At 38.5% G+C, this 11,763-nt stretch overlaps 1 protein-coding gene across 2 annotated transcripts; it reads right to left on the bottom strand.

Annotated features, from left to right (window-relative positions):
* Positions 1–3,687: 3,687 nt before the first annotated feature.
* On the bottom strand, positions 3,688–11,455 carry LOC108678879 (alkaline phosphatase, tissue-nonspecific isozyme). Of its 2 annotated transcripts, XM_047883070.1 has the most exons (12): positions 11,386–11,455; positions 10,442–10,562; positions 10,003–10,107; positions 9,227–9,342; positions 8,749–8,941; positions 8,191–8,366; positions 7,534–7,732; positions 7,101–7,234; positions 6,708–6,906; positions 5,488–5,588; positions 4,667–4,790; positions 3,688–4,059 (listed from the first exon to the last, which is right to left on the bottom strand). In XM_047883070.1, the coding sequence occupies exons 2-12, from the start codon at positions 10,548–10,550 to the stop codon at positions 3,953–3,955; spliced, it is 1,563 nt and encodes a 520-aa protein (XP_047739026.1). In that variant the 5' UTR covers positions 10,551–10,562; positions 11,386–11,455; the 3' UTR covers positions 3,688–3,952. The 2 variants fall into 2 exon arrangements, with proteins under 2 accessions (XP_047739026.1, XP_018022863.1); XM_018167374.2 differs by lacking the exon at positions 11,386–11,455 and having other exon boundaries at positions 10,442–11,367.
* Positions 11,456–11,763: the final 308 nt, after the last annotated feature.

The raw sequence follows: 11,763 nt of genomic DNA, 5'->3' as shown, positions 1-11,763 counted from the left end.
CAATCTCATGGGAGATAAATGAGAATAATGAACAGTAACCCAGAGGCAATACAGTTCAGAGTACCTGGACTTGGCCAGAGAAGTGCGGGTTTGATCCCAGCTCTGTGGTCTGTGCGCCATATGTAATTAACATGATAATAATTTAAATAAGCGTTAGTCGTTATGCATTAATTTTTTTAACCGTATTATTTTTATCAATTAAAACGTAAATTGTTTACGTATTAATTATATAAAATTATGTAAGGAGTGACATTCGGATCTAATATGAACATGGATTGTCCAATGTGTTTAATCAAAATTTGTATGATAATTCGATCAGTATGACGCGTTTTTACTAATTATAGAAATTTCTAATCGAATAAATTGGTTTATGTATTGTATTGGCTCATAAAACTGAAAGTGAATATTGTTCTCTCAGGTTTTCTGACACGACCACTAGCTGAAAATGATCCATGTCCAAACAAACGTGCAAAAAACAAAGTTGAATGTTCGCATGTTTGTCATGAGGTTAATTTCAAAAACATAATTTTTAGCATGGATTTTTATTGTTCTGATTTACGCTTTCTTGAAATTCGTAACTCTACTAAAATGCATCATAGATTATTCAAACCTATAAAGTATTTTTTGTACGAGCTAGAGCAAACCGTCATCAAACGCTAAAAAAAAAATTCGCTACTGAAGGGTTTGATGTAGCTGCTCCGGCTCGCGTGTCCGTAATCCGCATTATGAGAGACACCACCAAAACGGCAACAGATGCTTGCATTTGTTGAGTGTAGTGAGTGACTTTATCTGTGAAAGAAGGTACGACGAATTCAGTACAGCCTTACATGTAATGAATTTTTTCTGGCGATGTGCTGTTTAAGGGCTTTTGGCCATTACTGTTGAAACTGTAGCTCTACGGGCGCGGTTAAATTTATCCATGGCCACGGGTAAAGAAAACCATGGCCATTGGCTACGGGTGAAATTATCCATGGCCACGGGTAAAATTGTCCCTCGTTGACAGGTGATTTTTGCTCTTGTACGGGTGACTCCTGCCCATTATTCCAGTCTGGTTTGATCAGAAGTTTTCGTTCATTTGATCAGAAGTTTTCGTTCGTTTGATCAGAAACAGAAAAAGGTTTTGTTTGTTTGATCAGAAACAACATAATTATTCATTCTCTTGCATTAAGTATACAAACGATTAGTTAATTCGTAATTCGTATACGAATTAAGTAACGATTGATCATCCCGCTAGATCACCGTTAGCAGGAAATAAGCAATTCAAAAGGCTGCCAGGTGCACAATTCCATCTATCATTTCATTTCTATGGCATTCTAGTTATTTCTAGCCTCTAGGCTCTAGGTAGGTATGCATAATTTTGTGATGACTGATGTCTGCTAGTGACGAAACATTAATTTTTTCACAAGTGAAAATTTTGTTTTTTTGCTGAGCAAGGTAAATGTAATTAAAATTTTTGATGTCAATCAATTTTTCCTTAACTGGAGCCTTTGCTAAACAAGGTTCTACTTCTACCTAGCCTACTGTAAATGCGTTTTTAGGGGTGTCCCTTCAATGTCTGCGCCGTGCCGTGCGTAACCCGACAAGGCGAAAATATTCTTACGGAATACGGGGGTCATTTATAGCGCATGGATATTGCAGACATTATGCAATACTCAATACAAATTTTTTGGTCTCTCATATATCTTTAATGCAGTTAATTACACATTTAACACTGCTTACAATTTACACATTTAGCTAGCCCACACTGACTGAGCTTCACAATGATTCCGATGTGCCAGTCCCCTAGGTAAGTGTCGGAAAGCAGACATATTTACGATACTTCCTAGAACATGGATCCGATCATTTAAGGACAAAATTAATTTTTTCACGAGTTAACCAGCGAAAAACATGCATGAACTATAATAGTTCTATCATGAGCAAAAAATCTGGTGATTGTGCTATGAGTAAATTGAAAAATAAGTTATTATTTCGCTGAGTCATTACTAATAAATTTTAATAATATTAGGAAATTTATTTGCCCACATGCGTCTTAAATGTGTCCGCATTGTCACCGTTTACATGAATTTTATCATGAATGAACAGCTAATGTGTATTATTTTTCAAATAAATTTAAATTAGTTTTTCTTCTGCTTGGGTTTGAAACTTAATTATTAATTAAACTTTTAGGTTAATCATTAATTTATTGAGTAAGCAAGAGAAGTTCAATGATTAATGCTTTATGTAAGTACTACATCGTTAATTAATTAACATACCGTAGATATACAAGATTTTATTGAGTCGTGAACATCGTGTAAGCGCCATTATTTCGCTGTAATTTTTTACAATTTAGGTGGGCTATAAAGGCTGAACTTATTATATTTAATGCCATTCAACCTGATATGCAAACATAATTCGTTATTCCATTTATTTTGTGTATAAAATTGTGTTTAAATATTCACTAATGGCAGCCTTTTCTTGGCGATTGAAATTTCTTTTTAAACAAAAGAGTTAACCAATGAAGACTATTGGCTCGCATTCGTCTTCTATGGCTTGATGTAATTGTAAAGATTTAATTTTTTCAGCGTTGAATAGACTGAATCTGACGTGACATAAATTTTCTATTTTGCTGGATACTTGCTATTCTCAACCACCTAGCCAATTTTGACTAGACTGCCCAGGAAGCTGGGATCAAACCCGCAGCTCAGTGCTCCAACACTACTGCTCTGCGGAGGTCAAGGTTGTTAAATCATGAATTGTACTGCAGGATTTACACGACCTCAGGTCGCCATTCTGGTGCTCGCCACAAGTTGAACTCTTTTGCTTAATCAAACACCCAAAGATCTCAAAAAAATAATTAGTCAGTCATCATGAATACAAAACTGATTTCCACAAATTATTTCCTTTATTTCACCAAAATCTTCAAGCTCTCTGAAAGTTGAACATTGAACTAATTATCGTCGCTGTCAATGTTAAATTTTTCCCTCGAGAAAATTTATTTCGATTCGAAAGAAGAGTTACGGGTGGAAAAAAGGCTACGAAAACACGTTACACTCGAAAATTTAGAGCTCACAAATAAATTCAAGAACTGATGATATATCTGACACGAAGCAGAATTTATGAACTCTAAAATTAAAAGCAAATAAAATTTTTCACAAGGCCTAAGTCATCGACTTGGCAAGAATCAGTGGATCTCTAAGAGTCATCAGATAACCTCTGAGTTATAAACTTTTTCATTCGACTAGTTATCAAAATGTGTCTAACTTTCATTCATGAATTTCAAATCGATACTTAAGGTTCCATTCACAGCACCTATTGTTTGAACATCAAGCTTGGCAAAGCCATTCGAAATACGTTATAACTTGTAACAAAAATTACGAGAATTAACATATCCACCAGATGCCAAAAAACTGAATTATGGAGAGGCCCCTCGTTAAACAACAAATAATAGTTCGATCAACATAAATATTTGATGTACACACTATGCACTATTTTTATACTCGTCTGTTTCTACTTCTAATCACGGAATTCTAGCTCATATATACGTTTGGGAAGTTTATGCAGTTTTTTTAAAAATCGTGTGTACGAAAAATCGATGAAATCTATTGGCACTGCTAGCCTCTTACTCTCTAGAAATTCTTCTGATAGGCATTGAAAACGCTTCAAGTTAAGCCATGCAATACATTTATTTATCAGGTAATACATTCCATTTATAATTTTTAGTGAAAAAAACACAGTTATTTGAAATTTTTATTCACTCAGAGAAACGAGTGATACTTTGTCCAAAAACGGATACACTTTTTACTCCTGAGTGGGTAAACCCGACCCAGTCTGGCCCACTAAAATGGCATGTCAGTGCAACGTCCGCTCTCTGCTCGAGCTGTTGGTGTTAAAGTGCATCACCATGTAAACAATATTACCCATTCCTTTTTTTTTTTTAGTGTTGAGCAAACATCAAGGTTCTCAGCGTAAAGTTTTAAGGCGCGTGGGGCGACGCGAATGGCCCCACCTGAGCGGCGTACGCAATCACGTGGGCCACGTAGGTCTGCTCGTGCGTTCGGTGGAACAGGTGCGACCACGGGCCTGATGATTATATATATTATAAGATGATTAATATTGTTGTGTAGGGACTGACCGCAATGTAACGGATCTGATTGTTATAAATAATTTATGGGGTGATCAAACTTGAGGAGTCGGAAGTTGAGAGCAGTACCAAGGTCCTAATAATTAAAAACATTTTAAGGTGATTAATATTAGGGAGAATAGAGTGAACCATCCTGTCAGCGTGAGGGAATACAGTCTAGACAAATATTGCACTGAATAATGTAATTCTAATATGGCAACGACTAGTCTAGTCCTAATACGGCAATGACTAGTCTATTCCTTATAAGACTACGACTGGTCTAGTCATAATATTGCAACGACTAGTTTAGTTAAAACATGGCAACGACTAATCTAGATAAATATAGCAATGAATAGTCAAGTTAAAACATGGCAACGACTAATCTAGATAAATATGGCAAGACTAGTCAAGTTAAAGCATGGCAACGACTAATCTAGATAAATATAGCAACGACTATTCCAGTCCAAACATGGCAACGACTAATCAAGATAACTATGGCAACGACTAGCCTAATTTTAACATGACAACAACTATTAATAATATAGAGGACAAAGTTTACAGCCTCACCAGCGGCATAAGCAGCCACATCCTCTCCGCTGTGCAGGGACTCCCCCATCTTTGTGGGCACAGTTGCAGGGAACATGTAGGACGCCGCGCGGGTGTCCACACCTGATACGTTCGCTCTCACAACCTGGAAATATCTTAGCAATTATAGATTTTATACCAAAATTTGAATGGTTAATAAGAAGAATTTAATCGTTGTATTCAGGGGTCTCCAGCTCCGGTAAATTGCACCTAAGGAAAAATATATACATTTATTGGGAGACGGGAGTTAGCACTCCACTACAATGCGCTGAGTAGAGCCGGCATTACCCTCGTCATAGCTAGCTTGTACCGCCTGCAGGACTGATTGTTGATCTGTATTGGCCTTAGATTTACTTTTTCCCATGATTATTGTTAAACATATAGCCGTGCATGGTAACATGCGTTTGCCGATATTTTATCCTGTGAAACCAAGCTGCATTAGCCCTAAACTTGAGTAGTACGATTATAATATGCTTGTACTATGTATACCGAAGAGACCTTGCCTACAATTTCAACGCTCTACCAGAAATAACGTGCAAGAAAGTACAACGATATATGAACCTGCATCTACATTCTAAAACGCACTGCAGTCTGAATGGCAGATTGCCCCCGTGGTTACACAGCTCAAAGTGCCAAGATTGGAGCAGTGAGTTACGGGTACGAGACCAAGCCAACTGTAAGTAATTTGCGATGTCTGGAATCGACGATATGCCAAATTTTGCCTCTTAAGGACTGATACCCCTATTACCATTATCATAAATTTTTCCTATAGCCTCATAAAAGTATAAAGAATTGAGTCGTACTTTAGTGCCATCATAGGAGTAGTTGAAGCCTGGTCCAGTGGTGAACAGGAGTGTCGTGTGGGGCATGTTGTCGGCAATGCCCTCTTCGTAGAATGTCGTACCTGTATTGAAAACACATAAAAAGAGTTCATTAAAATTCACATTAAATGAATTCATTGCAAAGAGTGCCGATCATATGGTGGTCACACGAAAGACACGTATTATAACAATAAAATACTACAGTATGTTGGGCAACATAGATTTTAATAAAGCCCTACATGCCAATCATGATATATACATTGGTACTTTGATTACTGACTACCACCCATTCCGGACCTATGGTTGAAAATTACATAAATTTTTAAACCAAGTAATTTACCAAATAGTATAAACATTTAACAAAATAGGCGTTTCCGAACCGCAAAACCGTAAATTTGTAGCTATTTCCAGCACAACTTCTCCACTGGTACCCTCAATTGATCACGGGATGAAGCAGCTTATATTTTTCTTCCTCCATTTGTGAAACTGTAGATTTTTATCTGCGTTGCTCATTTTGCAATTGATTAACAATTTTTCTCAATCATTTGATATTCAAGGTACAACTATGACGATTTCTCCCTCAAGATTAAAAACAAGTGCGAACTGAGTGTTCTATAGAGAATCTCAGTAAATAAATACAGCGGAATAATCATAGGTGAAAATTGTGCATAGGTGTGGCTTGAGGGAATTCATTGTCTCAATGTCTCAGTTAAACTCTCAAAATTTAATTTCACTTAATTTCACACTGCCTCTTATGTTTGAACCATAAGACAAAAATGTTTCTCCGAATAAAAAAGTTGCTAATGCTGAAATTATGAATGCCTCACTTCAATTCCGGCATTTGTAGTAAATCGTAACAATGGGGAAATGATGCACCCAAATATCGTTGCTCCATTCAAGGTACCTGTTTATAGTAAGACCGTGGCAGTGCATGGTTGGCCGCCTCTGCGATGTGTTTAATAAAGAAATCTAAAAAATCTACATGCCTCAGTACAGTACGGAGATTCGAAATGAATTTTTGGCAAGGGACAAAATAAGCAATTAAAATATCGTTGTTCCGGTCAGGTAGCCGTGGATGGTATTGCTGTTGTCGTGCTGGGACGGCTGACACTACGACGGGTTTAATTTTCACATCTAAACGATATCCCTTCAGTTCATTGCTGAGATTTACATTGAATAATAATCAAGGGACAAAACCAGACCCAGAATATCGTTGCCGCGGTCAGGGTAGCCGTTGATGGCGAGGCCGTGACTGTGGTCGGCCGTGACGATGACGAGCGTCTCGTTGAGGTCGACGAGTCCCAGAGCCGTGGCGACGGCCGCGTCAAACGCCAACATTTCCTCCAGCGCCAACTGGGCTTTGCCGTCGTGCATGGCGTGGTCGATACGTCCGCCTTCAACCTGGAGAAATATAACTCAGATTGGAAGTGCAGCAATAAAACATTGTTACTAATACTTGAACGGATTCAATATCTCTCAGCTCACAATCTTCCAACCGACAGTAAATTAAATCACATAACAATAGTTAACAAAACTGTCTATGTTAATTGAAATTAGCCTTCTAAATTTTTGGCGAACAAAAGGAAGCAACTGACGATCAGAAAGTAGCCTTTCTTTGCTCGGTCGAGTCGTCTGATGGCAGTAGCGACGAGCTCGCTGAGGCTCGGCTCGCCGGCCTCACTGACGTCACGGTTGCGCTCGTACGACATGTGGTTGTCTGCAAACAGACCTGCGCACGCCATGCCATCATGGTTGATGAATTGAAAAGTTACAAAGATGCCAGCGTTCACGTGAATATTTCTATAAACGTAGCATGGTTATCATGAACAAGAAGCACGAAACGGCTTAGTGTCAGAAATAATGCTGTTAATGGACATCGTTTATTAGAAAACCGCAAGAATAAAATTACTCAGATTGCGCATTCATTCGAATACAGAACATGATATAGTCACGAAAGTTCTTCGGACGCTCAAAAATGTTACGTACAAGGCAAAACGTACCTCATCACGTGTATAGGACACCTCGTACCTAAAATGAACTCAGTATTGTTAATGTCGACGTCTTTGAGCTGCCGTGTGTTGGTGACGTAGGCGTAGGAAGCGTTCTCGCTCTGCCGTCTCTCCTGCCACTTGAGCGCCAGGTTCTGTCCGTCCAGCCGCCGGCAGGAGGTGGTCGTTGAGTTGGTTAGCGGCGCTCCCATGGCTTGCCGACCACCGCCAAATATCACCTACGGTTTAAACTCGCTTTCAACGTCCTGATTTCATTGCAAACCAAAGTCAATTGAGATGAATAGTTGCATGCACAAATCAGCTTCCCATAGAATATCTTGGTTTTAGTGATCTGAGGGTTAAATATCTGGTATTCCGGATGCCTTCAATAATTCGGATAGTATCGTGAAGCCTGAGTCACGATACTATTCGATCAACAAATATGAGATTATTTAAACATTGTAGCCAAGTCGTGGCTAGCAATGATTCGAGGACGATACCTGAAATCTTTCTTGCTTGTTTTAATCGTCAACATGAGTCTTTCCAGATAAAAATTTTAATCGATTTCATATTACATGGGAAATAAAATTTTTTTCTTATAAAAACATGTAAAAGTATTAATCCATTCGTCTAAATCTTCAAATTGAACAATATTATTCCAGGACTATAAGAACAATATATTGAGTACATATCACACCTTCAAGCTCATGCCGGGCTCATCTTCCACCAGCTGGCGGGCGATGTCCTTGCACTGCATAACTGAAGGATCGGCCTCCTCCTTCATCTTGGCGTCGCACTCCCACTCGCGCTGCGCTGATGAGGCGTACGCAGCTCCAGGAGTTGCGTGAGTGATGCGTGTGTTCGTCACGAGGCCTTCCGTTCCAATGGTGATGAAACAAAAAGTGCTTGATTAGTAGGGGGTTAGATTAGTAAGAGTTGTAGCATAACAACCCTGCAACTCCTGGTCATCAAGCTGCCCGGATTTTAACGGATTTATAGTACTATGTGTTTCTATTATCACCTGTGACAAACGCCGGTCATTCACAAGAATTTATATTGAGAAAGAAGTTTCTAAATAAAGTTCATCAAAGACCTCTAAAATACGATCATATTTTTCTGACCTGACGCAACCTCGATCTGGGAAGCCCTTATCATAGATAATATAAGATGGTGCTGTCATCACCTGTTTCTTTGCCGGTATAAGATGGTGCTGTTCTACGTATCTATCACCAGTATAAGATTGTGCTGTTATCACCTGTTTCTTTGCCCTGCTCCTGCGCCCAGGACAGGATGGACTTGGGTCGGTTTTCTGGAAGCAAAGAAGCGGCGCAGTCACCGGCTTTGACCGCGGCCGTCACGCCAAGGGTGTAGAAGTTGCCTTTGGCGCCAGACAAGAAAGCTGTGGCAGCGGCTGCACTGTCTGCCACTTGCTTATCCACGTTGTATGTCTGCAGAATTTCATTGTCTATCAACTTCTCAAGCTCAACATCAATCACTTTTACCGATTTCAACTTGATTTATTCCTGCTTCAAATATTAATTATATATTATTTTATCTGTCAATTTTTTCCCGACGAATTGAGGCTGACTGGCTAAAAAAAATATTTTTTAAGAGTTCTTCAAAATAAACATCGATATCCCGTGTAAGGGAGTTATATTACATCAAGTTGTCGTTTGCTGATTGAATATGATTTATAAATTGTAATTTCCTGAGTAGAAAATTTCCTTTCATACCTTAAGTAGAGCCATGTTAGGGAAGCGTTCAAATGACAAATATCCTTCTTCTCCGGACTTCCCATGTTTCTGGCCTTTGAAAATGCGACCAGCAGTGACAGTGGAAATTCCCATGCCTGGGAAATTAAAAGATCAATGTTATATTAAAAAATCGTTTACGTTGATCAATTTAAAATTTATACAGCTTTATTAAATGAAGAAAAAATAGGCTGTCAACGGAAAGAACAAAATATTTTTTTGTGATTTCATGAAACATATTTCAAAATATATAATAATGCAGCGAGGTAAATGTGAACTAGTTAGATGAGAACGAAAATTTGCGCAATTGAAGCTGGCACAAAATTGGAAACATACTATGAATTAATTTAAGACCATTATTGATAGGTATTTACTTACGCTAAATAAAAAATATATTTTTTCGCGTCATTAAAATAACTTTCTGACTTTTGATTTTTTAACCATGAATTTTGAAAGTATCGAGTAAATTGAACTTTAGATAGCAGAAATTTTGACACATGTACGAAAAAATGTAATAGCAATTTACATTAATCGAATGTGCATTAGCTTATCTAGACGTCGAAACTGCTAGTTTTTCAAAACTGAGATTGGTCGTACATAATATTGCGTACTAAATCTAAATCCAGTCTCTTCTAACCCTTGGGTCAACTGATCCTATAGATCGTTCTAATCCTGTGTCGATCGATTCACACACGAGCAGCATTAAAGTGGGTATATCATATAATATATCAGCGGCCAATAAAGTCCTCAGAACTCACCATCACCCAAGAAGAGCACCACATTCTTGGCCAGCTTCGTGTTCTGAGTGCGCTGTAGTGCTTCATTTATGTCCTCAACGCCCAGCTTATACCAATGATGTGCATCTGGGGTAAGATCAGCCCGATTATTACCCACCAAGCAAATAAAGCTGAAATAACGTTCATCTAACGTTGATTTAACGAAACAACATTTATTTTGACAGTTATTCGACGGCAAATGTCTGGTGGGAAGGTTCTACGGACGCAAAAAGTATGCTACGTTTAAATTTGACTAAATGAGATTGATATTTTACATACGAAAATTCTATTTTTTATGTAGGCAAGTGCAACGTAATTACAGTTACGTTGCACTTGAAGGGAATACCGTCAAGGGATCACGAGGCAACGTGTATACTCCGTTTCTATTGGCGACGTCAAGGGCAGAGATATATATACTCACGTAGCTCATCGGGGTCGATGGCACAGGCAGCAAGTGTGGCTAGCAACAGGAGTAAAGATGCTGGCATGAAGCCCGGTCGACGCCCAGATAGCACGTACCAAACTCTCATTATGGCTATTCACTGATGAAAAAAATTAGACCGGCTGACTGTTCAAGATGAAGCGAAGAATAAAGAGAAGGGAGTGAACATTGTTGAAAACAGACATTATCAGTGTGATGAACACACAGAGAAAATGTTCAGTGCAAACAGATGCATAATTGCATTGCTGAAGCAACGTTGACCAATCGTGTTACGCGGAAATATTGAAAATGAAACAATATCATAGTGAATAAAAATGCTCATTGCTTCGGTGCAGTGCAAGTACGATTATTGCATGTGATACGATAACAAATTCTGGACTTTTTCTCAAAACATAATTTAACAAAAAGGGTCATAAGCATGCTTAACAAACAGATCAAACTTATTTTATGGAGAGTTAGACTCAGACCAATAGTTCCTCAAATCAAGAGTTAGCCTCACAAGCAAGGCATCCAAGATGAAAGCTGTAAAGTGTAAAGTGTTACTGTGCCGATGTTATTCTAGTCGCAATCCCCTTTTCAAAGAGAATTTACACAACTACAAATATTACATAATGAAATTTTTTTAGATGTAGTACGCCTATCTTAATTTTTTTGGGGGTACATCCTCACATAACATTCACTATAAAAGGGAGGTCTAAATTCAACGTTCAGGCCAAGCCTAACAATTTCACATCGAACTGGTCCTCCGTTTCCAGTACGCGCAGATTGGGCTGGAATTACTTACAAAGAAGCTCGTCATCTTAATGCGTAATACTACGACTGGATACTTAAGTATGGTGGGGTAATATGCCCAGCAGTCACGTATTTCTAAGTAAATAAATACATGTCCAGACGATCATTTAGAATACTTATCAGACGAATACCGAGGAGCTCTACTGCGTGGAGGCACTGCAGGAGTGAGGTCCTCGATCGTCGAGAAGTTACGCACTCCGGCGCTTGACTTCAAAAAGTTTTATTTATAGCCCAACTGAACGGAAGTGCACAAATGCACGGATAATCACCAGTTAGTTTTCCATTGTATGACCACATCTAACCAAATAATAGTGCAATTATGCATCAATAAGTGTCCCGAACAATAAGGTTTGGAAAGTTGGATTACTACATTCGAGTTTACCAGTGTTACGATAGTATAAAAAAATAAAGTCGTATACAGCCGCATTTACTGATTAAATACGCAAGTTAAGTATCACTGAAGAGAAACTTCTTCTTTGCTATACACGGAATTACTTACCAAGTAACAA

The sequence above is a fragment of the Hyalella azteca genome, unplaced genomic scaffold, assembly GCF_000764305.2.
Source record: "Hyalella azteca isolate HAZT.00-mixed unplaced genomic scaffold, Hazt_2.0.2 contig11923, whole genome shotgun sequence".
Taxonomy (NCBI): Eukaryota; Metazoa; Arthropoda; class Malacostraca; order Amphipoda; family Hyalellidae; genus Hyalella; species Hyalella azteca.
This window is presented reverse-complemented; position numbering and strand designations above follow the sequence as displayed.